At 41.9% G+C, this 26,868-nt stretch overlaps 2 protein-coding genes across 8 annotated transcripts in view; one reads left to right on the plus strand and one right to left on the minus strand.

Moving 5' to 3' along the window:
* The window catches only part of unm_hu7910 (un-named hu7910), a 34,600-nt gene extending 11,987 nt beyond the window's left edge, over positions 1-22,613 (plus strand). For 3 of the 7 annotated variants that reach the window (XM_069667095.1, XM_069667089.1, XM_069667091.1), the window contains 5 exons: positions 980-1,030; positions 1,116-1,148; positions 2,097-2,144; positions 2,361-2,405; positions 3,856-7,460. In XM_069667095.1, the coding sequence (XP_069523196.1) occupies positions 980-1,030; positions 1,116-1,148; positions 2,097-2,144; positions 2,361-2,405; positions 3,856-5,672 (1,994 nt within the window). In that variant the 3' untranslated portion in view covers positions 5,673-7,460. Of the gene's footprint in view, positions 1-979; positions 1,031-1,115; positions 1,149-2,096; positions 2,145-2,360; positions 2,406-3,855; positions 7,461-8,166; positions 8,221-9,641; positions 9,753-9,999; positions 10,033-10,984; positions 11,021-11,268; positions 11,314-12,136; positions 12,167-12,735; positions 12,769-12,882; positions 12,919-13,627; positions 13,676-14,031; positions 14,131-14,506; positions 14,549-14,643; positions 14,730-14,834; positions 14,922-15,160; positions 15,312-15,631; positions 15,769-15,849; positions 15,949-16,662; positions 16,753-17,691; positions 17,830-17,906; positions 18,043-18,323; positions 18,416-19,205; positions 19,340-20,702 lie in introns of those variants that run through there. The other 4 variants (XM_069667092.1, XM_069667094.1, XM_069667093.1 and 1 more) reach the window with 3 other exon arrangements.
* Positions 22,614-22,766: 153 nt separating this feature from the next.
* Positions 22,767-26,868, minus strand: part of LOC138595721 (clavesin-1-like) — a 9,588-nt gene continuing 5,486 nt past the window's right edge. The window contains exons 7-8 of the mRNA XM_069667096.1: positions 26,728-26,868; positions 22,767-25,883 (exon numbers count right to left, since the gene is read on the minus strand). The exon at positions 26,728-26,868 is cut by the window's right edge and continues 89 nt beyond it. Of these exons, the coding sequence (XP_069523197.1) occupies positions 25,805-25,883; positions 26,728-26,868 (220 nt within the window). The 3' untranslated portion in view covers positions 22,767-25,804. The remainder of the gene's footprint in view (positions 25,884-26,727) is intronic.

Below are 26,868 nucleotides of genomic sequence, written 5' to 3' on the forward strand. Positions count from 1 at the left end.
ATAACAGGGACTATTTTAAAACAGTTTTAAATGTGTGATCTCAAGGATGGAAAAATGTTCAATTGTTACTTTTATCTGTCAGTAATCTCTCAGTGTACACAAATTATTAACTGTAAACTGTGAGAAGATTTAGCACACTATCATGGAAGCTGAGCAGTTATCATTATCTTTCCTGTTCTCAATCTAAATACAGAACATACCGGTTATAATCATAATGTCTGCCACAGACGGTCTCACACTGCAGTTACTGTGGATCACCTGTCAGAACCATAGACTGTGTATAAAAGTGGATGTAGTCGTGGACTGTGTCGTCACACATTGGTTTGTGGACCATTGAAAAGTATTGAGTTTTACATTTTGACAGTTGCCATGTTGTTCTCATGGAGCCAGAAGTGACCATGTTTGGGTGTGAGGGTGGAGCTGGAGCGGAATGAGGGGTTAGCACTCGCTAATACTTGCGCTAGCTCTATTAGCAAGGTGCATCCCTAAATCACAGTTGAAGATGAAGTTTATGGTAATAAATTTGCACTTTAAGTTAACAGAGATGCTACAGTTTAAACGATGATGTGACTGGACTGCTGTTTATATTCATCCTGTCTCATTTTATATTAACAATACTTTAACTTTGCTTCCTGTAAAACACTAATAATATAACAAGTCATAATGTCATGTGTGGGAGAAGTCTTACACGTCCTCTGTTTGTCACTAGCATGGTTAGCCGTTAGTCTTCCTTACGTAAAACCGAGGCAACAACAAACCTTAACAAGTAACAGTGTTTCACACAAATGTAACTCTTAATTTTGCTACAAAGTAAGTGTATCGATGTGAGTAATCGTAGTAGGAAAACACAGGCTTTAATTATAATCGTATTGTTCTCTTCAGAATGGATACATATCATTTTATAAGGCAGGTGAGTCTTTACCTTTCACAGTAATAGTCGGCAGTTTTCATTAACTTCCTCTGCTGTCTGTTTGTTCAGATGACAAGAAGTTAAAAGGTCCTGCTCTCAGGAGAGACAGGCTGAGAAAAGGTACTGTACTAAAGCGTGTTTATTCCCCACACTGACACTCAGCTACGAGCTCTCCTGATGGTTCTGTCTGTTTCTAAACCTTTAGAGGACAAGAAAGAGGGCAAGAAGAAAGGTAAAGGTACTGTGTTGGTTTCTTCTGTTAGAGCACGACCCTGTTTGATCTTGAGTAACCGAATGGTGGAGTCACGCATCATTAACCTTCAGTTAGCGTGACCTGTACTAAATCTGAAGCATGTGTGACACTGCAGGGATTCAAAGAGAGACAATCTTTCAAACAGATGTAAACATCCCAGTGGATCCAGTTTCTAGAAGAATAACAGACAACACACCTGGCCACTGTTTGGTTCTTCTTTATTTGCACTTGTTGTGTTGTTGTGTAAGTAAATTACTGGAATGCAGTGGCTTGACTATGCCGCATACCCTCTTTTGATGTGTATGCCAACTTACAAACGTAAGACACGAAGCTGCATTGAAACGATTTCAGGAAGGAATATTCACAGACCATCCAAAATGGTGGCAGATCTTGTAGATTTTTGAACTGGAATGAAAGAAAACTTTTCTGACTGAATTGGGAACTGATTCTGATTTGACAATTCAACCACTACTACTACTACTTCTACTTCTTCTAACTACTACACCGTTTCTAAATCAAACAAAGCAAAGGTTTTATATAGGTGCAAATCAGAAAAGAAAAATGTAATATGATTGAACTATAACGGCCCCGTATTGGCTGATAATGTTAGCTCTAGAGGACAGGCTGAAAGTGACTCACAATCACCTGCATCTGTGTTCACGACGAGTTATAATGTTTGTGGCTTTTGGAAACAATTCGCATCATATACGTGTGAAATGTTGATGCACAATGTGGATTATTTCAGCTGATGTAAAAAACATTTCCTGCTGATACTGAAATAAACAATTAGGATTTCTGACAGTCTCTAGTTTGATGACTATAGACTTGCGTGTTTTCTGGTTGGCAGTGTGCTTTGCCTGGTTTGTTGATTTGACCTTTGTTTTTGGCATTTTGACCTTCATTTCAAACATTTTGATATGTTCATCATCCTAGAGGACGAGATCTCAAAGGCTTCTGAACAAGAGATTAAACTCCCAAAAGGTAGAGTTCTGATCGTCTGTTTGAGATTGTGTGACTTTTTGTCTCTTAGTTTGTAACTTATAATAAACCCCTCATATCATTCTGTGGAAGCGAATTTGGTACATTTATTGACTGAAGAAAATAGACACCATATGCTCATTGTATGACTTACATTTGATAAGTTTTGAGCTGTTGGTTGAACAATGTGTATTCATGAATCTGTTTGTCCTGTGTTAGAGGCGAGTGCAGGGGACAGTGCTGCTAGAAAGAACACAACCAAAGGTATAAAAGCTGCCGCCTGCACGTATGAAATAAAGACTTGTCTTTAGGTCTGATCTGATCTGTTTTTTAAAGCATGGCTTTGATTTAACAGTCTTTTGACTGACTTAAAGGATTATACCGTCATTTTTAAAACTTTAAACCTTTTTGTCCCGATGACTAATATGTGCAAAAAGTTTCCTAAAAGATTCGAAAAAAAATTTGCATTTTTCAGACTTTGCTCTTTGGTGTGCCATGACAGAACCATAAATGTAACATGAAATCTGTGTCTGAGTTCGGGGGCTGCAGCCTTCAAAGGACACGGTCCACGGAGGATGAGTCAGAGCCTGTGTAGACGTTAAAGCAGAACTGAAATGAGACGGTCTGGTCTACGGAGGATTTCTTGTTTGCGTCACCAACTGTTCCCGCCCTTAACCTTACATCACCGAACGCGGCTCCTCTCGCCTAGCAACATGTAGATAGCGGGCTCGCTATCATAACTAGTGTCAAGTTACTTAACCTATTATTTTAAAGATCATTTGTTTCAAAGCCCCTTTAGTTATTTTAGGGTTAGGGTTTTTATTTTTTATTCATTAGCTGTTCGATTGAGTTGAAACCAAAATCTTTTACATTTGAAGTGTATTTCTCGGCCGTTTAAGCGTCCACCATCTTGTTTGAATTGGCACACAATGAAAGGATACGTTGGGCCGTGAAGGATGCACCCGATGGATCCTTTAAAATAGGACAGTCTTCGACATGCCACTGTGACACAATTGGCCTTCAAATACGGCACCTGAATTGGGACACAGCTTAAAACCTTGATCCTTTTATGGTCCAATAAGAGAACTTTGTAGGTGTGTTTCTCAAAAGTGAGTTAAGTTTCAAAGATCGCACACAGATTCCTCCCGCTTTGTTCAACATTAATTGATAGGGGACCTAGACATGACTGGATACCTCGATGCAACTTATCAGGACCTATGATGAGAATCTCATCATCCATTTCTTTTCTATCTGCTAGAGAATTTGGAGAGATTTGGATACAGCTGTGTGTCATCAGCAAAGCAGTGGAGTGAATTTTTAAGGTTTATAAAGTAAAACAAAATTGGCCCGAGGATTGATCCCTGAGGAACTCCACAGAAACTAAAATATTCACTCAGCTCAAGTTTTACAAATATAAAACCTTAATGGATCAAATATTCACGGTGAAAAGAATAATATTCAACCTTGTCTGCAGTTTGAGGTGTCCTGTCAACACAGATATCTTGTCTATAATGGTGCTCTCAAAATGAAAGTAAAGTTGAACTGTTGCGCCGTATCCAGGTCTTAATATTAATTGTGATATCACATCCATATTTATAACACTTCCTTGGTTGCCTTGTATTAACAAGTTGCTGAATTATGTTATATTTAAGTTTGTAAATGAGATTCCTTGATCACGCTGTGGTTAAAGTACAACCTTGAATACAAACCTCAGACCGCCATGTGGGAGGGGCCAGGCTGCGCTCCGCTCTGAGGGAGGAGCTAAGGATGATCCACATGAAGATGGAGGCCAAGAGGATCGCTCGCATCGCTCTGGCCGAGATCAGGGCCTTCTTCACTGAAGAGGAGGAGGAAAGGGAGGCAGCCTGGGCGTTGAAGGTGAAGACGCTGGAGGCAGCCCAGGAGGAACTGAGGGAGGAGAGGAGGAGGGAAGCAGAGAGGGTGGAGAAGGAGAAAAAGGAGAAAGCAGAAAAGGAGAGGGCGGAGAAGGAAAGGCTAGAGAAGGAGAAGGCTGAGAAGGAGAAGGCTGAGAAGGAGAGACTGGAGAAGGAGAAGGCTGAGAAGGAGAGGCTGGAGAAGGAGAGACTGGAGAAGGAGAAGGCTGAGAAGGAGAGGCTGGAGAAGGAGAAGGCGGAGAAGGAGAGGCTGGAAAAGGAGAAGGCGGAGAAGGAAAGGATGGAGAAGGAGAGGGAAGCAAAGGAAAGAGCAGAGAAAGAGAGGCTGGCTCGAGAGAGGGCAGAAAAAGAGAGACTAGAGATGGAGAGACTGGCCAAAGAAAAGGCAGAGAGGGAAAAGATGGAGAGAGAGCGCCTTGCGAGGGAACGGGAGAGGGTAGCAAAGGAGAGGGCAGAGAGGGAACAACGGGAGAAAGAACGACTTGAAAGAGAGAGGGCTGAAAAGGAGAGGATAGAGAGGGAGCGCATCGCAAAAGAAAGAGAAAGAATAGCCAGAGAGAAGCTAGAGAAGGAAAAACTAGAGAGGGAGAGACTTGAGAAAGAAAGGATTGCCAAGGAGAAAGCGGAAAAAGAACGACTGGAGAGGGAGCGCATTGCTAAGGAAAGGGAGCGAATAGCCAAAGAGAAGGAGCGACAAGAAAGAGAACGCATTGCCAAAGAAAGGGAAAGACTTGAGAAGGAGAGACTGGAGAGGGAACGCATTGCTAAAGAAAGAGAGAGAATAGCCAGGGAGAAGGAGAGGATGGAGCGGGAGAGGGCCGAGAGGGAACGAATGGCCAAAGAAAGAGCCGAAAAAGAACGGCTGGAGAGGGAACGTATCGCCAAGGAAAGAGAGAGAATCGCCAGGGAGAAGGAGAGGATGGAGCGGGAGAGGGCCGAGAGGGAACGAATGGCCAGAGAAAGAGCCGAAAAAGAACGGCTGGAGAGGGAACGTATCGCCAAGGAAAGAGAGAGAATCGCCAGGGAGAAGGAGAGGATGGAGCGGGAGAGGGCCGAGAGGGAACGAATGGCCAGAGAAAGAGCCGAAAAAGAACGGCTGGAGAGGGAACGTATCGCCAAGGAAAGAGAGAGAATCGCCAGGGAGAAGGAGAGAGCAGAAAAGGAAAGACTGGAAAAAGAGAGACTAGCCAGAGAGAAGGAAAAGATGGAGAGGGAGCGCATCGCCAGGGAAAGGGCAAGAATTGCTCAGGAGAAGGAGAGACTGGAGAAGGAGAGGATGGAGAGAGAACGAGTAGCGAAGGAAAGGGAGAGAATCGCCCGGGAGAAGGAGAGAATCGAACAGGTGAGGCTAGAGAAGGAGAAAGCAGCGAAGGAGAAGGAGCTCCTGGAGAGGCAAAAGCTCGCCAGAGAAAAGGCTCTCCGGGACAAGATGGAGGCGGAGAGGTTGGCGAGGGAGCGAGCAGAGAGAGAACGCAACGCCGTGAAGGTGGAGATGAAGAAACAAGAGCTCCATGAGAGGAAAGCAAACACTTCCCAAGCGAAGGCTCCTGCAGTGGTGGAGAAAAGTGTTTCGATAGTCAGGAGAGAGAAGAGCACGGTGGAGGAGAAGGTGGCTGCAGGCGGGAGGAAGAAATGACACCATCGTGCAAAATGACAACGAACAGCGCTAGAACTCTGATTGGCTGAAGGGTAAAAGGACGCAAGAGTTTAACGAGAGATTTAAGAGGACGGTACATCTTCTATTTTACATCTCAGCAGATTTTTTCCTGCTTTTTTATGTGCCCAAACGATACCATTTTTTAGGGCTGTTGCCGATTCCCAACTTTAGGGAATAAAAGCTTGTGATATTGATCTATCGGCTTACTTGTATACAGACGGGTGACGAATTAAAAGAGAAACACAAGTGTCTTAGTCGGTTTCAGGCCATTTGTTGCTTTAACGGCTTCAAAGTGCTTTGGCAACGATTCTACAAGTCTCTAAAACTCTACTGGAAGAACTGTTATTGTAAAAGATGTTTCCTTCTTTGGTGTTCTGATGATGTTGTGCATAAACATTTGTTCAGACCTAAACTGATTAAAAAAAACGTAACATACCCGACAACATACGAAGTCCACGTGAAGATGCAGATTTGAGCAGGGAGACCCAAACAGTGTAAATAAGCTCAAGATAACTTTCTGCAATCTGAGAACTTTGCAGGACAATTTGGCCATTTTACATTTAGATAAGATAAGATAGAACTTTATTGATCCCAGGAGGGGGAACTCGGTTTCCCCTGATATCCTGAGATTGCATAAAACATTTCATTTTGCTGGTCTGACGTCTTGCAGACAGACCTGAAAAACATGATTTTTTTTTTTTTACTTTTTACAAATTTGTATCAGGAAGTAGTTATTTTGGCGTCCACTCAAACTATTTATTGCTTTTAGATCACAGAAAATTCAGATTATTTAAGGTTTATATCTTCTTTAAATTAGCTAGCTCTCAGGCAAGGTGTGACTTGTTAGATACAGTGAAACTGCCACTCAGTGGAGACAGATGGACAGGCGCTCCACAGCTGAAACAGAACGCAGGTAGTTGGTGTCCATCAGAGAAATCCTGGTACTGATCCGAGCTAACAGCTCATCACACTGGACACTGGTCAGCCTGAAGGAGCTGGAAGCAGCAGGAGAGTTCATCAGACACAGCTCAGGAGGAGGAGGGAGGTTAACCGAGATGTTTGTGATGTAGAAACATAAATATGATAGTGTTGTTAAGCGACATATCTGGATGGATATTCGCCGGCTGGGTTAGAAAAATGTGAAAAATGTGTCATACTTGTTTCAAAGAGGCAGAATTATTTTTCTGCTGGGAGCGTCTTGCTTCAGTTTGCACGTTGGGTTGACGTAGCTTTAGAAAATGTTTTAGTTCTAATTTTCATTTTGGTTTGAACAAAATGTAAATCTGCAAGTAAGTCAACCCTGTTGTCTTATCTCATGATGCTTTAATGAAGTGTGTTTCATGATTTAGTGAACTCTCATTTGTCTTCTGTCTTTTTTGGGAATTTAATTCAAGAGGTTTAATTCAACTGAATCTGCCTTCATGCTGGACTCTGGTCAAAATATGTAGGAATAAAATGAAACTAAAATCAGGCACATAATCCAGAAAACTGTCCTTTAGATATCTAACACAGCGGGACGAACATTGTTTAATCTATTTTAAAAACCGGTGTGATAAGTCACAACCTTACAGACTGAAAAAGCTCCACTCACTGGACACAGCAGCTGTGGGAGGTGTTTTACTTATAACAGCTGGGTTGCAGCGTTTTCAAAGACGTTGAGGCCTGACGCTTTGTTGCAATTTTCTTGCTGTTTCATTCAAAGAAAAGCTAAAACACTTTGTCTCTTCCTGCAGAATGTGAGAAAATCTTTGCTAATTAAATCCTGGTTTTCAAGTCGATAAACTTTGTCCTTCTTGTTGCTGTCATTGAAATATGAACGAGGAGAAACTGTAACTAAAAGACCCTGCAGCCCTACATGCACACCCTGTAAAAATGTCTTGAGTATGAGTAATGAATATCACATCCTCCTCTTCGGTTCAATGTTATCTCCCTCCACCACAGCTTCCTCTTCTGTCCGCTCTTACACTCTGCTCTTGTTTCCTGAGACCCCTGACCTCCTCACTGCTGCTCCTGTGCAGTCTGAAGTTTGTTCTACTGGAAATGAGAAATAGAAATGTTAGGTTGATGAATTAATCGAGTTATATTGTGTGCTGTTTTCTTTAAGGCACCGTCACACTGAACTGTAAACCCACATCTTTCTCATTTTCCTTCTGAAACTGTTTTCTTGGCTGGTTGTGGGACGAACTTTTAAGCCTTGAGATTAGCATGGCTCTGCTCACCATCTTTGTGCTCAGCCAGAAGTGACCATATCTGGACGAAAGAGTGGAGCTTAAGACCAGTAAGGGGTTGGCATAGGCTAGTTATTATAGGCTCCTGAAAACTGAAAAAAACCATCGCCCCCTGCTGACTGGCTGCAGTATAGGTCATAAAGCCCGCCTCCTCCATGGAAGGGGGGGTGACCTGTCAAACCATTGATACAGAGGTATTTGACCATGCTGTTGTGTCTGATTTATACTCTTGAACCACTGAACAGGACTGAAAGAAGCTGAGAGATTACCTGTGGAAGATTCACCTGAGGAGAAGACAGGTACGGACACACACACACACACACACACACACACACACAGTGACAGTGAGTCCTCTGGGTGTGCTGTCTGTTGTCTCCCAGACAAACGAGCCGACACTGGCCTGACACCTGAGAAAGCCACTCTGTAGTAGTTTCACCTCGTTCCCACCTGTGAGTTCCCACCTGCGGGCGTGTCATCCTCACCTGACCTCCGCTGAGCGTAACTCTGATCCCAGATCTGCGTCAGACGGGGATAAAAACCAGACAAAGAGCGGCAGCTTCACACGGACACACTGAGGATTTATATGGGCTCCACCCTGGTTCACGTTCACACCTTCACACAGCCGTGCTCTCGTATGTGCAGGGCGAGCGTGTCTTGCAGAATATATTTTACATTTCTATATTTTACTGTTCTTCTCAGTCTGGTTTGAACCTGTAACAGCTGCCAAGGAGATGCTTAAATCGTCACCATCAGAACTATTATCTAAATGATTCACCTTTTCAACCTCAAGACTGAAGCTTGTTCCATATTTCAATGTAAAATCAACGATTAATGTTAATGACACAAACAAAGTATATGTAAACCTGCAGAGTGCAATATTCATTCATTATAATCGTAAACATTGCATGTCAACAACATTTATTTGAAGAGTTTCTTTGTCTGCTGTGAGAGCTTTCTAGCATTTAGGCACAGAGTTCGTTGTTCAGATATTCTATAAATGTTACATAACTTGTCTAAAGGTCATTGTTTCCTCAGGCTCTGGGCAATGATGAGATATCATTCATTCATTTCGAGACATAAAGTTAATTTAAGAACACAAAACAGTGTAGACATTAAGTGAAATAATTAAAAAGGTTGTAAGTTGCAGCCAGGTCACAAGCTGCCTTATGAAAACTCTTTCAAGCTTTGAAGTATTACGCTAATTTCTAGCTTCATATTTCACTCTGTGATACCTGTGGAGTAGCTTAGCATAATTTACAATTAAAAAACCTTTTCTCACACTGGAGCTCTGTGCAGGCCCTCATACAGCCTCTGCCCCAAACGACTCAGTCAGCTCTTTCCCGCCCCAACAAGCCCACCTTCTTCTGATTGGCCAGCTCTCTGAAGCCTGCTGAGGCTGCACTCTGTGACGTCACAAAGTGCAGCGTGTAGAACAATGAGTGTGGAACCTGGCGTTCTCAGCAGCCTGCAGACTGAGCTGAGCAGCCTGGGGATTACTCCAACATACTTTCACCTGCAGATTTGAAACTTCAGCCACGTTTAGTCTGAACATCAACATTGTAACAGTATATATAAATGTGTTAAGATGTGAAACAGCAGAATACCTCCTCTTAAAAACTATTACATGATATAAACAGTGCTTTAAGACACACTTTAAGATTAAATACGTCCTACTTTTATCTTGTCTGCATGGCGCCTCCCATATTCCAAAACTCCAAAGAAACCAGCGAGCATGTGGCTGAAGCAACCAATCAGCAAGCGGCAGAGCCACAGGGGGCGGAGTCAGCAGAGGCTACATCAACAGAAACACCAGCTGAGGAGACTGCGCCAGGTGTGTGAGATGTTAACCTTTTAATGTCAGCCACCTTGTCTGACAGACTAGTTGATGTTACAATAATATTTAGACTTTAAAAATAATGAACTGTATTCAAAGCAGACATTTAGCTCAGAATGATCTCTCCTGCTCTGACTTTTCTTTTGCTGTTAGCATTTATGAAGTTTTATCCAATTCCTGTTTGATTTAAAAATCAAACATCACAAACATGCAGTTAACTGTCAGTTTTATTATTCTGTTTTAGAGGTCAGCCACTCACCTGTCCTCGATGATGAAGGTAAGTAGTTTGTAACATGATTGTGAGCAATAAGAGGTTAAGAAATACATTAGTGTGGATTGCTGCTGTGCTGTTTCAGTGTTACTTTTTCTTCAATGCTTTTTGCTTCTTATGTATCGACTTTTTTAACCATAAACAGACGTACAAACACACCAGACTCCTTTGACAAAAACACTAATTTTACCTTACAGAACACAGGAGTTGCTAGTCAATCACTGCCTTGATCGATAAGGTTTTTTTTGTGTTATAATGTATAACAACAATATTCTGTTGGAGCCAAACTCACTATTTAAAACACCAAAGTCACACAATAACACAAACAAACCAACCAGTCGAGGCAGCGGTAGACCAGCAGCTCCTGTGTTCTTTGAGGTAAAATGACTGTTTTTCTGAATGGAGTCTGGTGTGTGTGCAGAGAGCGATGTAACGTCTGTTTGTGGTTAAAACAATCATCTTCCTCTGTAACAAAAAGGTCTATCTCTGTAGGGATCCTTTCTGTCATGTTGTCACACACTTAGAAGAACAATCTGAGCCTGTCAGTGGAAACAACAAGAACTTTTAGTGGACGACCTTTGATCAGGCGCACTTTCTGAGACTGTGTTCACCGCTTCACCTTGCTGTCACAAAGCCCTTTACTTTGCTCTATTTTTTGTAAACAGTTCAAAAACGTCTGTATTCCTGCACATGCCATGCAATGCATTATAACCAGATATCACTGTTTGACCTCACTTTTAATCCGGTGGCTGAATTGGAGAAAATATCCCTGCAGCAGGTTCAACATCTGTTGGAAAGACTGAAACCAGATGAGATGTTGACGAGTCTTTATCAGTGCTCAATAATTAGCCTGTGATGTGTGAATGCTCCTGTTAGCTGCTGTCCTGCCTCGCTGTAATCAGCTGACATGATGATGTCATGACGGTAACACTCTGGCTCCTGTCTGTGTCTGATCCAGGCTCTAGATCTCACGATGTGGAGTCTGAAATCCAAGGTTGGTCCTGCACTCACTCCGGCTTAGCGGCTGCTGCACCGTATGTCTGGATGTGTGTGTTTGCTGCATGTTGAATGCTTCACATCTCTTTCATGTTGTTTCCTGATCATACGAAAACATTACCTGATAAAGGAACAGTAAAAGTCAGCTCTCGTACATCCTGTTCATCTCCTTCAGGACTAATTATCAGTGTCACGCTCCCTCAATGTTTGCATATCTCTCTTGACCTGTTTGTTTGGTGTCTTCAGCTGCTGTTCCTCTGCCTCCGCTGGTGGAAGAAGACTTTGTTCCAGGTCAGTTAAACCTTAGTTAGTGGAATAATCCCATAGACTGTATATAGGAAGTAGACGTAGCCACCTTGATGTCACTGCTGGTTTGTGGGCCGCAGTTTTAAAGACTTGAGTTTGGTATTTTTTAACTTTTAACTAGCTAACAGTTAGCTCACATTCTCGTCATTTTACCGACTTAACATCAAACATGCTGCAAAATAAACTCACAGCCAAAGCCGACGCTAACAGAGAGTAACATAAACATCAGTGCTAAACTAACTCACATATTCATGGACGCACACACGATAAAAAGAGTCCGTCTGCGATCACTGATGTCTCTGTAGTAGGAGCAGTAAACAAGTTCGGGCATGTCTCCCTCACTGCCGTGTTTCGGGGGGATGCTGCATTCAGGTGCGCTCAGAAACGTGAGCGATCAGACACGTGACCTTTTGTACAACGCCTCTTCTGTTAGGCGTGAAGAAGGGTGCAAGATGTCTAAGAGTAGGCATGATATCAACTCCACTACAGGGGAGACTTGATGTTCTGTGCAGTTAGGTGGAGAAAAACATGAGCCTAATATATCGGTATGGAAATCAGCAATCTGCAAAAAGGGTTGCAAAATATTGGCATATTTGGTATCGGCAAAAAATCCAATGGCGTGCATCCTTAGGTCTTCAGGTATCAGTCACATACTGACTCATATAGCTAGAGCGCGTATCTGTGACCAAGGAAGAAGCGGGGAGCTAAAGCACCAGCTGCTGGAAGAACGACTCAGCAGTTTGTTCTTTACAGTGTTATGAGAGTCTGAGGAACCATGACTGACTCGTCTTCATGTTCTGTGTTACAGATGATCCCAGAGACAGCGCACATCCTCATGGTGAGAAAAGTCTCACTTTACTTCTCAACCCTTAAACGTATCGACTCTGTCCGTCACTCTGTGCTGAGGTTTATAACCGGGGATGCCCGTGAATCACATCACTGTGTCTTATAAAAAGGTTTGTTGTCGTATTTCCAGGAGAGACGTGACCCGACGTGATCTTTCTCTTTTTAAAGCTCTTGTTGGAAAATATCATTTTTTAATCACATTTTAAAAATAAGATTTGAAGTGTATTTTATTCTTTTTATTTTTATTATTGAATTGAATAATTAATTTGAGTCCATCTTGATGGCTTTGTCTTACACACCTGTTTTATTTGACCTTTTAATCGTCTTAACTTTGTGTTCAGATATCTCCCCGGTGTGCTGATTTATCGCTCGCTCTCTTCTTGTTTTATAATGCTTTGTTGTCTTGTAATTGCTTTAGTAACTGACTTGATATAAATGTAGATAAGTGTTGCTCCTCAATGATCTTTCGAGTACAGATAAAGGTTTATTGATTGAGTTAATGTTTCGAGGATTATGATGTTTCAGTCCAGCAGTGTTGACATTTTTTTGTCCTTATTTCAGAGGATAAAGCTGAAACCATAGACACAACTGGAGGTGGGACGTTTGTTTTATTCTGTCTTGTGTTGGTTTCTTTGGTACAAATAGAGGCAGTCAATATGTAGATGAACATGGAGCTGATGATGATGTTTTCTGTGCTTCCTGTCACAGTTCTTGTAGAGGAGCGTCCGCCGGAGGAGACCGTAGGTGAGTCCAAGAGAAATGAAATAAACTCTGATTTTGGTTCAGTTTCCTGTATTTTAGTTCACTTTGTATCTCTGCTGAATTGTTTTTAGTTTGGTTTGTTGTCGTTAGCGTGTTAAAGGAACAGAATGTGTTTACTGGTGTTTCTTTTCTTGTAATTTGCAGTTTTTATGAGATTTATTTGGTGGACTTTTTCTAATTCTTGAGTGTTGCTGCCTCAGTGACCAAGAACGTCGCAGTGTGCAGCGTGACATAATCAGTGAGCTTTAGATCCTTTAGAGGGATCATGTGTCCTTTAATCAGAGCTCACTCTTTTCCCGTGTTTCCAGGCTTTATGCTAAGCTAAGCTAACTGGCTGCTTGCTTGAACTTCAAAATGATGCTACATACATGAAAGTGGTATCAATCTTTTAATTTGACTCCTGAAAAGAAAGCAACAGTGTGCATTATCCCAAAATGTAGCATTTTGTTCAGCCTTGTCAGCCTGAATGAAAGTCAAGAGAAGACAAAACTTAAATACATGTGTGTGGTAGTTTTATCTCACAGGAAGCAACATAAAGGTGTGACAAGATGGAGGAAGATAGAGGAACCTGGTTTTACAGCCATCATTGTCACTGATATCAACACTTGATCGCTCGATTTGCTCTGATAATATGTAATTACATTCAAAACAAGAAGCCTTGCTGTAGTTTCTTTCTCTTGTTTTATTGCAGTGGAGTCCACACAACACTTGACCAGCTCCAAATTCACACAGGAAGCAGGTACAGTGTGAATGTGTACATTTAAATATAGAAAAGTCTAGAAAATGGACACAGTACTCCTTTTCTTCAGGTCTTGTTTGGTTGACATTGACTCTAGCGTCCCTCCAGCTCTTCCTAAGTATTTACATTGAAGTAATTTCCTGAGGATTTCCTCAGGAGTTTATTCTACACAGACTAAACAGGAGAAGATGATGAATTCTTTTGGAAAGGAGCCATCAGAGAATATAAATTGGTTCCCTGGATAATAAACAGGAATCCACATTATTCAACACAGAGGAAAAAACCTGTTCTGGAAGTGCTTTGACTTTTTGTTCTGGAACCTCATGAACACTAAGGTTCTGTTTATCTCATGTCAGAGCCCATCGTAGAGACGGAGAGCCAGTCAGAGCCTCCAGCAGAACCACAACCACAGAGTGAAACACCCAAAGTGACGGGAAGCAGTCCAGAGGCTGAGGGTGAGCGCGCACACACACACACACACACACTTAACATATTTCAGTAGAGATGTTTTGTAATGAGAAATAAATGTTTATAATCTTAAACCTGTTTTTCTTTGTGTAATTTAAAATGATTTATTGAGCACAAAACCAATAACATACTTGAACAGCTTTTTCCTCGCTTACGATACGATAGAATAACAATCTGAGTCAGTGGAAACTGTGCGGACGACCTTTGACCCATCATGGATTATGATGCAGCCATTACAGCCTGTTTCACTGCTGCAGGATGAACACATCTACTGGAGACACTCACACTTTATGTACCTGTGAGTGTTTTAGACCAAAGTATGTTAAAATGAGGTTAAAGTCTGTTTCCTCTGCTGTGTCACAGGAACGACGGAGAAACCGTCTGAGGAGAAGCTCAAAGAAAAAGGTAAAAAACATCCAAACAATAAAAAGCTGCTGTATTTTCCACTTCTTGCTTTTTATTTCTCTCGTCGTTCTTCATCCCTTTCCTCTGCCCTGCAGCAAAGAAGAAGAAACCAAAATTGTTGAATAAGTTTGATAAAACCATTAAAGCAGAAATCGATGCTGCAGAGAAACTTCGGAAGAAGGTACAAACATGTCGCTGCAGCGACTCGAACACTCACTGCACTAGCTGTCATTGCTAATAAGGGAAGTTAATAATTCATGAACTTTCCTTTGATTCCTTCCGTCAGGGAAAGCTGGAGGAGGCGTTGAGAGCGTTTGAGACGTTGGTGCAGCAGCATCCTCAGAGCCCCCGCGCTCTCTACGGAAAAGCTCAGGTACTGCACAACAATGATCTTTTTTACTTATTGAAACTTTCTTTACATAGCTTCTAAAAAACAAAGTTACAAAGTGCTTTTGCAGGTGCAGGTGTTTCACATGTGGATTTAGCAGACAAAGTAAATACGTCAAAACCAAATAAAGATAAAAGCGATGGATGTCATGATATTACTGCACAATACTGCAGCACATTGAACCGCTACTGTGCCTTAAAGTGGTAACAATAAAATGTGGACAGGCGGAGGATGATCTGGCTGAGAAGCTGCGGAGCAACGACATGCTGCAGAGAGCCATCAACACCTACAGAGAAGCTGCTGAGCTCCCTGACGTGACCTCTGACCTCCTGAGAGCCGCGCTGAAGAGACGAGCAGAGAGGCAGCAGTTCCTGGGTAACTCAAACACTGATGCTACAGCTAAAACTTCTACTGCTAAAAAAACTTCTGTTTAAACTCCAAACTTCACTCTACGGGGAAGAGTTCAGCCCCTTCCACACATATGATAAAGCTGAAAAAAAGACATTAAGGTCAAGATTCTGTAGCGCACAGGGAGGAGGTGTGTGTGAAAGCTTCGGGACAACAGCCTTACAGTTTCTAATATAAAACAGTCTTAATTCTAATACTTCCAGGGGGAGCGTAGGTGTGATTTCTGATGAGGTTCAGACATTTGAAACAGGAAAAGCTGGACGTACTGAATCCTTATTTCCTCTCAGGTCGGATGCGCGGCTCTCTGGCGACTCTGGAGAGGTTGTCTCAGATCTTTCCAGAAGACATCGGTCTGAAGAACGACCTTGGCGTTGCTCACCTTTTACTGGGAGACAACAAGGGGGCCAAGAAGGTGTATGAGGAGGTGTGTGTGCAGGTGTTTTCATGTTTTATTGGAGTTCTCTGTCTTCCTCTTTGTCTCTGACTGGTTTCGCTTCGCTCACAGGTTCTGGCGGTTGCCCCGAATGACGGCTTCGCCAAAGTTCACTACGGCTTCATCCTGAAGTCAGAGAACAAGATAGCAGAGAGTATACCGTTCCTGAAGGTAAACACACAAACGTTAGTATCTGTGCTTGTGGGGACTTCAGCACATTTAGATGCAAACAAGAAAGAAGAAGAAGTAGAAAGTCTTTATATTCTCTGTGGTAACCTGCTAACAGGGAATCTGTGTATTCTGCAGCCTCTTTAATCAGAGACCTCGACCTGAGAGAAAACATTGCTGCTTCCTGCCTTTTTATTTTACCTCCACGCCTGCAACAGTCATAGCATCATGTTCATACCTCCTTTCTCAGAAGTGCTTTATAAATACATAGTTTATAAATAGTCTTTGACCAACAAGGCAAAAGTGTGACACTCAGAAAACTAATATCGGATCAGAAACATAAACAGTAGGGCCAAATAAAGCGGGACGTTGTCGACGTACAGTCAGTTTAAAGTTAAAGCAAAAGGACAAAAGATGCAAAAACACTGTCGAGAGAATAAAAACGATGACATCACATGAAAGCAAGTGTTTAAAAACAGCTGTAAGGGAGGGACTGAGAGGAAGTCGCTGCTCTGTGAGTCCTCATCCTCTCTGACAGGTCGTTCCAAAGTCAAGAGCTGTGATGGAAAAACACTTCAGATTTAAGCCTCCACTTTCAAACAACCACGGATTGGTTCTGAGGATCTGAGGCTGCAAACGGGCTCGTGCGATGTTGTCTGTAAAGAAAACTAAACTAAGCTTTAACCACATCAACCCTCTCTCCCTCTATCTCTACAGGAGGGTTTGGAGTCCGGTGAACCGGGAACGGATGACGGGCGTTTTTATTTCCACCTGGGCGACGCTCTGCAGAGAGTCGGAGACAACAGTGTGAGTATAAAGCGGGGTTCACACTACAAGATAATCGGGCCAACTTTGGGGGCGATTCCCCCCTTCCGACAATCGGAAGCAAAGTCCTGATGTTCTGATGGTTCTAAAGATGATCTCTCTGCATGTTCCTGTGCTGTGAGGGATGTTAGGAGTGATTGTTCCCCCGATCTGCTCGGAAGAACGTCTTGGCCGCACCGATTATAAATATTAAACATGTTGAATATTTACGATCTGATATCCTGTTGTGTGGGGGTCACGTGGAACCAAACGATAGCCAATCAGGAAGCAAGCTGACTGAAGCAGGAAGCGCAACAACCGCAGCCATGGCGACAAAACCATCCAAAGTCCAAAAACTATCATCACCAATTCTTCCTGCCCATCGTCCGCCATGTTTGTTTACTCTAAAGTCTCGCGAGAGATTCTGTGAGATTTGCAGCTGTGAGAGTCGGACTCTGGTTGTTGCTGAATGAATGTGTGGGTGTGTGGGTCATATCGTTGCTCATTACCTCTGTGGGCTCTCTCACATTTTACACGTGTTAAGATTTTAAACACCTTTTAAACAAAGCAGCTTCATGTTAAAAATCAGTGTCTTAGTTTACAGGTAAACTCGGCCATTAATCAAGTCCAGGTATCAGAATCAATATCTTGGTACAGAAACATTCTCCCTGCAATAATGTCTGCCGTCCACAAGGTGGCGCCAAACTGTAACCATCGAGACCTTACAGCGTGACCTCATGTGACCTTTTCTTTTGTATTATAAGAAAACAATCAAAGACAATTAAAACAAGTCAAATGTCAAACTGTCTCTGGTTCCATCGCTTGGCTGTACGTTTTGTACGTTTCAGGATGTTTAACTTCTTTCTCTTTAAAGCCCCACATGAAAGTTAGTCCTGCTTTATGACCACCTGTTTACCTGTCTCTCTTCCTGTCTCTCTGCAGGCGTACCACTGGTACGAGTTGGGCCACAAACGCGGCCACTTTGCCTCGGTGTGGCAGAGGTCTCTGTACAACGTGGACGGACTGAAGGCTCAGCCGTGGTGGACGCCGAAAGAGACCGGTTACACCGATCTGGTCAAGGTAACGTGTGATGGAGAGGGTGTGTGTTTACATTCAGTGATGGTTTTTAAACACTGGAGCTGTGTGGATGTTTTCAGACGCTGGAGAGGAACTGGAAGACGATCAGGGACGAGGCTCTGGCTGTGATGGACCAGAACACGGGACTGTTCATACCTGAGGAGGAGAACCTGAGAGAGAAGGGGGAGTGGGGACAGTACACTCTGTGGCAACAAGGTGCACACTCCAATACACTATAAACACACATATAAACATATATACACATGTGCACACACACACAGAGGCATGTATCAATCATGTTGTTCCTCTAATGTGAGAGATTACAGGTTTTAGACGTCACTGTGCCCTCCTGGAGCAGTTTCACTCTTTAATGACATTTAACAGAATATGTTATAATAAAAACATGCCAACAAAATAATAATAATCAGTGAAAATAATCTGTTGATTGCAGGTTTGATGAGGTTTAACTGTTTTTGTTTGGTTTAATGTGCTTCTAGGTAAAAAAGCTGGAACTTCCTGTCAGGGTGTCCCGAAGACGTGCGCTCTGCTGGAGAGATACTCAGAAGCTACAGGCTGCAAGAGAGGACAGGTACACACACACGCACACACACACACACACATACTAGTCGAAATGTGAGACAATATCAGTTTTTCCTGCACAAAGAATTTACACTTGCAGCCCCCCCAGGTGTAATAACGTCTGCATGACTTTATTTGCATTTTACATTTTTATTTTTGTATCCGTCCAAGAGAGCGACGCCCCGCGCTCTCTGCCCCTGCGTGGGTCACATGTTCTGCAGAGAAACAGAAAGAGGATTCCAGCACTTTTACTGTCTTTGCAGAACCTGGTCGTTCATGAAAGGGAACAAAATTCAGACCACAGGTGGTTTAAAAGAAAGCAAAAATATCAAAATACAACAACGATAAAAACAAAACACTCTAAACTCTGTGAAAAATACTTCAAACAATAGATGAAAAACAGCTCCTCTATAAATATATATATATATATATATATGAACAGAATATGAGCGAGAGGGAGACCATTTAGCCAAGCTGCACATTAAACAAAATCAGATCCTGTCTGAAGTGTTCGTATCTTCACAAAGAGACGTTTCTTATAATCAGGGGCCGTTCCTGTTTTGCCATATTTGGTGTTTAACGATTAAATCTCTAAAAATATCACAAAACTCGTCTGTGTTTTAACCTCTGAACCAGGAGGTCTTAAAATCATAATCTGATGGTGTCGGGTGGTTTCAATCCTCTCTTAATACATGAATATATTTATTTATTTATGTGTGTGTGTGTGTGTGCGTGTGTGCGTGTGTGGGTGTGTATGCGTGTGCGTGTGCGTGTGCGTGTGTGTGTGTTTGTGTGTGCAGATAAAGTTCTCAGTGATGCAGCCAGGCACTCATGTGTGGCCTCACACTGGTCCCACTAACTGCAGACTGAGGATGCACCTCGGCCTTGTCATCCCCAAACACGGCTGCAGGATCCGCTGCACCGACCAGACGCGGTACTCCTCCTCTTCCTCTCCTTTTCTCATCATCGTCATCTCATTTCTCCTCCTCTTCACCTCTCCGCTTTCTCTGTCTCCTCTTGTTCACTCCCTTTTCTCCTCTCTTTCACCTCTCCTTGTTTCCTCTTTTCATTTCCTCCTTTCTCTTTTTCTCCTCTCCTTTTCCCTTTTCTTGTTTCCTCTTTGTTTCCTCTACTCTTGTAGTTTCCTCCTCTCTTTTACCCCTCTTTTTGTTTCCTGTCCTTCTTGTCCTTCCTTCTCTCCTTTCCTTTTCCTGTTTTCTCCCCCCCTTTTCATTGTTTTCTCTCCTTTACTCCTCTCTTTGCTTCCTCTCCTCTTGTAGTTTCCTCCTCTCCTTGTCTCCTCTCTTTCTTTTTTCCCCTCCTTCTTTCCTTTCCTTTTCCTGTTTTCTACTCTCTTCTCGCTGTCTTCTCTTCTTTACTCCCCTTATTGTTCCCTCTTCCCTAATTTTTCTCCTCTCCTTTCCTCCCATCCCTGTTTCTTCTTCTTGTTTCCTCTTCTCTCTGTTTTCTTATCCTCATCGCCTCTCCTTGTCTCGTCTTTTTCTCTCATCTCCTTGTTTCCTCTCCACTTCTTTTTATCTCCTCTCCTTTCCCTGTTTTCACTCCTCTCCCTCATCCCCTTTCTTGTCTCCTTTCCCCTCCTTTTCCCCTCTCCTCTTCTCCTCTCCTTGTGTCCAACCCTCTCTTTTTGTTCCCTCCTTGTTCCCTCCCTTTGTTTCCTCTCCTCACCTCTCCTTGTCTCCTCTCCCTTCCTTTTTTTACACTGCTTGTCTTTCTCGTTTTTGTTTCCCCTCCACTACTTTTTATCGTCCTTCTCTTCCCTGCTTTCACTCCTCTCCCTCATTTCCCTCCTTGTTTCCTTTCCCCTCCTTTTCCCGTCTCCTCATCTCCTCTCCTTTTTTCCCCTCCATTCCTGATCTTCTCTCTTTTTGTGTCCTCTCCTCCTCTCTCCTCTTCTCACCTCACCCCCCTTACCTGGGCTCTTCTTGTTGTGTCCTACTCTCTCCTTTTGTTGCCTCCTTGTTCCCTCCCTTTGTTTCCTCTCCTCGACTATCCTTGTCTCCTTTCCTTCGCTCCTCTTGTTGTTTCCTCCCCTCACCTTCTCTTCCCGTCCTTTCCTGTTTTCTCCTCTCCTCTCTTTTCCTCTTCTCCTCTGTATGTTTCCTCTCCTCATCTCCTTTCCTCTCTCAGGTAACCTGTATCATGTATCACTGATCTTTTTGAAAACAAATCAACAGTTGTGAATTGTTTGATTCAGTGTGCGTCCGTCACGACACCCTGAAGTGTTTCCCTTCCTCTCTGCTAACCTCTCATCTTCATCACTTCCTGTGTCTCAGGGAGTGGGAGGAGGGAAAAGTCCTCATCTTTGACGACTCCTTCGAGCACGAGGTGTGGCAGGACGCCGACAGTTACCGGCTCATCTTCATCGTGGACGTTTGGCACCCGGAGCTAACGGCGTACCAGCGTCAGACTCTGAGCCCCATTTAGATCCTCCTGAAGACGCGGAGGACGAGCCCGGACTGCAGACCCGGTAAGAACCGTTTGAAGGACTAATCGGACCCGCGGATTCTTCTTCTGCGGATAAAAACTCTCTAAGAAGAAGAATCTTTTTTTGTTGCTTTTTGTGGATAAACTACTAAAACTGACCTTCGAAGGATCAAACATCAGTGAGGATTTTACTACTGACTTTATCACACAGAAAACACAAACACGGTACTTGTTTTAGCCCAGATTCACCCGGGTTCACCCAGCTTGGACCAGGTTCAGGGTTCACAAACACGTGGAAAACTTTACTTTCTAGAGCTTGATATGTTTTGAAAATTGTACGACCTATAAAACCTTCTGAGCTTGTTACTGAGACTCAAACTAGAACCAAAACTTGGCACGTTTTCTCAATGTTTGGAGATAAATTGTGATTGTAACAACACTACAACTCCTTCATTACTCTTTGAAACGTTTTAATAATGTTGCAGAAACTGTTTATGAAATAAGAAAAGAAGCCTTAATTTCAGCTCCACCACTTTGCATTTGTTCCGTTTATCCAGCCGGGTTTTTACTTTCACTTTTTCATCACTTTTGCACAGAAACAAAGAAACACCAGATGTTATAAAAGATGATTTATATTTATATTAAAAATAAAAAATACAGAAAAAATGCAGTAAGAGGACAAAAGTGTGTGCTTGTTTTTGTTTAACTGGTCCTATCTCACTTTTTGGTGTTTAAATGGTGTCATCTGATTAAATGTGACTGAGCCGGACGTTTGGAGGCGCGTCAATATGAATGACTTTAATCACAAACTTAAATGTTAATCCCAGTTTTTTTAAACCTCTGATAAAATTACAGAAATGATCCCTACAGAGAAAGACCTTTTTGTTACAGAGTAAGATCTTTTTTTACAAGAAACAGCAGCTAAATTGTTCTCTTCAAAGCCACCAGACTCCATTGACAAAAACAGTAACTTTACCTCACAGAACACAGGCGATGCTGGTCTACTAACTGCTCTGATCAGTTAGTTTATTTGTGTTTTTGTGTCTTCACTGAATCCAGACTAACCATTCAAAACAACAAAGTCACACAACAACACAAACAAGCTAACTAATGGAGGCAACAGTAGATCAGCAACTCCTGTGTTCTGCAGGGTAAAATTACTGCTTTTTTCAATGGAGTCTGGTGCACTTAAAAAAAAAGTGCAACAAAGTCTGTCATCCTTTACTTTATGTTCTAAGTGAGGTACGAGAGGAGAAATCAGAAGCTACATGTCGGTTCTGTTGCCTCCTCCTTTATTTGCGATTTAATGTGTCTTAAATTTCAGATGTCTGGAAAAGTTCCCGCTCTCTGTCTCTGAATTTGTTGTTGATGTTTTTTTCAGTTGCACTACACAGATTTCATTTAAAAAAAAAAGACGTACAGACAAATGAATTCTGTCATCACTGTTTGTAGCTGCTATTGTTTTTGGGTTCTTTTAAAGTGCATCAAAACCACAATAAATACATTTTTAAGAACACTTATACACCCAAATGTATTTAATGTTGTGATTATGAGCTCTTGTTTTATGCCCTAAACCACCACAAAGCTTTTAAAATATTTGCACGTATTTATTGGAAGATTTAACTTTTGATAACTTTTTTCTTCCCAACCTACAGAATAATATTACACAATTTTTAAGTGTTAAGTCTATTTAAATCATAGTTAAAAAACGTGTTTGCTTTATAACGTTATATTGAACACACATTAAACATCGGCTGCTGTGGTGACATTAACATCTCCAAACTTCAGTTAATCAAACCAGAATAATAACAAATAGACATTAACAGGTTTATTGTGTTTTTTTGTGTACTGTTCCTTTAAAGTTCCCTTTCAAAATAAAACCCCCAGTGTCAAATGAAGCACAGCACCATCACGTTGGTGTAAATGTTTACTTCTATACATTCATTGAAAGGAAATACATTACATTACAGTCGAGTGGAGATCAGATCACTGCTCAGTGTAGCCCTGATGATGAGTCGAACACACTGTAAAAAATGATGGCAAAGGTGGCCTTAATATTTTACAGATAATTCACATTATTTGAGATATTTTTAAGTGAAATCATCGACCTGCAAATGTTCGAACTTTGCTCACAAATCTTACGTTTAGTTTGTCGATTTTGCTCCTAATAAAAGACAACTTAAAATATTTTTTTGCAGAAGTTGAAGATAATTTGACTTTAAATATCTCAGGATAAGAAACGGCCAAGTGTGACACTTTTTTTGCAGTGTGATAATACTTGTAACAATAATATACAATCTTCAAATAAGTTAGATTCAATAAAAACAATCTTTCCTTCACAATCAAAGTTAAAGGTGATAATTTGGCATCCTGTGGTTTCTTCACAGCTCAATACTTTGTAACAGAAAGGAATAATTCACTCTGGTAGAACAGTTCGAACATTTTCATGCATGTGATCCTGTTACAGTATCCGGGGATTTGTGCAGTGCTTTTATTTTGAAATGCCAGTGGAGAGCTGTTGTAACTTGACATGATTTTGTTGTTTTACATGAAAGAAAAGAGGTGAAATTATTCTACCAAAGTGAGGTTTCCTTCGTGCATCCTTTAATAACTGATAACTCCTTTGAGTTTCTCTCTTTCAGATTACTGCACATTAAAGTTTTGTCTGATTTTGAATAATGTTTCATAAATAAGGTGGGAAATACTCCAGCAGGTAGATAAAGACTTTAGAGTAGTGATGGAGACACCATGTCAGAACTGCACAGTTACCTGAAACTAACTTTAGACTTAGATTTAAGATTCACCGTCAGAAGAAAAACGTCTCATCAAACATTAAAGGCTGGTTTCACCAACAAGGATTATCTGTAAGTATGAATTACATTTTAAATCATCCTGTTGCACCACAGATTTAAACCGAAATCAAACAACATAAAAGTTAAACTTTAAAGCTGCATTAATAATTTTTTGGCCACTTGGGGGCAGCAGAAACGAGCTAAAAACACAATTAACATGAATTATGGCCTTAAACATGCCAGCTAACAGTTTAATTTGTCCAGTTTCCGCCTGTTTTAATTTCCTTTTTCTACTCTCGCTGCTTTTTTAAGGGCTGTCACGTTTATTTTAGTTAAATTAATCTTTAAAAAAAGATGGAAAGAAGACATTCAACGGCTATAAAAGTCTAAGCTGACATCCTCAAATGTCAGCAATGATTCCACACCCCAAAGACATTCAGTCGTAAATGATGTCAAACATTGGTGATTGGTGTAGAACCTCTCAGGTCATGATTCTTAACGGTCGTATCAACAGGTGTACCCAAAATTATACTGGACCAAGCACCAAGGGATTGCGATTGGTACTTGATCAAATTAGACGTAGTGACTAAAATATGTAATAACAAGTAACTACTGGGCCAAAAAACACGTTCCCTCGTACTTCTATTGCTTCAAAAAATACCTGTAAATCAGCAGACCGGCCCTCTTTAAAATCTAAAGTTGTTAAATCCACTAAAAAGCAATGTAACCACCATCCAGTGCGTTTAATACTACAGCTACACTCATAAAGTTCCACAATGGCGGCCATCTTGGTTTACAAATTGCTTCAAAGGCGCTTTAACACGCCCCATATGAGATAAAGGGTTGTGATTGGCCCGACCTGATCAAGGTCAGCAGGAAATCTGTCTAAACTGGAGAGGGACCAGACGCATCTGCCGGTCCAGATGACACACGAGGTCGCAGGTTGTTCAAAAAGCAGGAAAATCTCACTTCAATCTCATTCAAGACAGTTCGACGAGTTTTTGTCTGGTGTGTTTTTGTTTTTTTTTACTGTTCTTGGATAAAACGTTAAACTATTAAGGATCATAAAAATGGCCCGCAGCTGATTTTCTGACAACTGATTCAAGTAAATCTTGACACACATATATGCTGCACGTAGGTGTAGACTCTAAGTGGCTCACATTTGCCGAGGATACGATTATCTCTGATGTACATCACGAATAAACATCCAAGAATCAGTTTAGAATTCACAGTAAAAAGATGCTTCTTAAGACTGCAGAACCTGCCTTAAAATAATCATGTTTTTAAGTTATCTTCAGTATCAAAGCAATTAAGTGATCGTTACCTATACATCCATGGGTGCACAGCAAACAGGAAGTGCTAATAGCTAATTCGGCATACTTTACATGGTGAGCCAGTTAGCTAAAATGCTATAAAAAAACAGCTAACATCTCACTTCCTGTTGACATCCATTGAAGCATCATGAAAAGTATAATAATGCTTTGCTTTGAATCCTTGTTGGTGCAACCGAGCGAAATGTCTGTGGATATAATCGCATATTTAAGTGTTTTGTTTCGTCTTACCATCGTCTTCACTATGAGGTTTAAATAAAGTTTCACCACATCCTCCATGTTTCTGACTCAGCTCACAGAAGCAGAGAGGCATGACCAGTTGAATACGATCACGGTGTTACATTCCTCCTCGTTTCTCACGGATACTTTAAGCACACGGTCGTGCAGAAGACGTCACACAAACACACACTTCAGAGTGCGTCGTCGTTTCCGTCCGCACATCAGGACAGATGCTGCTGGCGGGAGAGAGGCTCAGCTGGGAGGCATTAGACGGCTCAGAGACAGGACAGACTGCGTGTGTGTGTGTGTGTGTGTGTGTGTGTGTGTGTGTGTGTGTGTGTGTGTGTCCTGTTCAGGAAGTTCAGAGTTCAGATCAACAGGACACAAGTTTAAATCCACCAGCTAAACACACAGCTGATACAGACAGAATATATGTGTGTGTGTGTGTGTGTGTGTGTGTGTGTGTGTGTGTGTAGAAGTGGTGTGTTCTTGTTCTTTAAGAAGTGTGTTGTAACTCTGTACATGTTTGTGTGACCGCTCTACATTGTGTGTTTGTGTGTGTGTAATTGTTTTTGGGTACACTATATATTTGTGTGTGTGTGTGTGTGTTCAGTCCAGGGCCAGTAGTGGTGTGCTGGTCTCTCGGTCCGTTGGTCGGAGAGTTCCTGGTTCGACTGCTGACTGAGACCTGAAACACACACAGACGAGTATTTAGAGTCTTAAAGGGGTATTCCAGTATTTTTAAACCGGCGCCCTGTTTGTACACGTTTCAGGGTCTAAATGACAAATAGGTACATGTCTCCAGTAGATTTGTTCATCCTGCAGCAGTGAAACAGGCTCTAATGGCTGCAACATAATCTTTGATGGGTCAAAGGTCGTCCACTAAAAGTTCTTGTTGTTTCCACTGACAGGCTCAGATTGTTCTTCTAAGTGTGTGACAACATGACAGAAAGGATCCCTACAGAGATAGACCTTTTTGTTACAGAGGAAGATGATTGTTTTAACCACACACAGACGTTACATCGCTCTCTGCACACACACCAGACTCCATTCAGAAAAACAGAGATTTTACTTTTTAAAACATGGGAGTTGCTCGTCTCCTGCTGCCTTACTTGGTTATTTGGTATTAATTTGCTGTTATAAATGGTTAGTTTAGATCCAACAGAATATATGTGTATCACACAATAACACAAACAAGCAAACCATCAGACCAACAACTCCTGTGTCCTGTGAGCTTAAATCAGTGTTTTTATGAATGGAGTCTGGTGTGTCTGCAGAGAGCGATGTAACGTCTGTGTGTGGTTAAAACAATCATCTTCCTCTGTAACAAAAAGGTCTATCTCTGTAGGGATCCTTTCTCTCATCTTGTCACACACTTAGAATAACAATCTGAGCCTGTCAGTGGAAACAACAAGAACTTTTAGTGGATGACCTTTGATCGGTGCTTCAAAAAGTTACCATACTGTGAATCCATTTTAAACCTACTCAAAACTCAAGGAAAATGCAGACCTCTTCTCCATCGCTCTGCTCACCTCTTCATCATGTCCTTGTCTCCTCCTCCTCCTCCTCCACAGTTCTCCCTGACGTGCAGGGCGTCGTAGGTCAGCGTGTACTCTGTCTCGTCGTTGTAGTCGGGTCCCAGCAGCGTTCGCGCCCAGATTCCCATATCGTAT

The sequence above is a fragment of the Semicossyphus pulcher genome, unplaced genomic scaffold, assembly GCF_022749685.1.
Source record: "Semicossyphus pulcher isolate SPU_LCO1_2020_fin unplaced genomic scaffold, fSemPul1.0.p SCAF_18, whole genome shotgun sequence".
Lineage (NCBI taxonomy): Eukaryota > Metazoa > Chordata > Actinopteri > Labriformes > Labridae > Semicossyphus > Semicossyphus pulcher.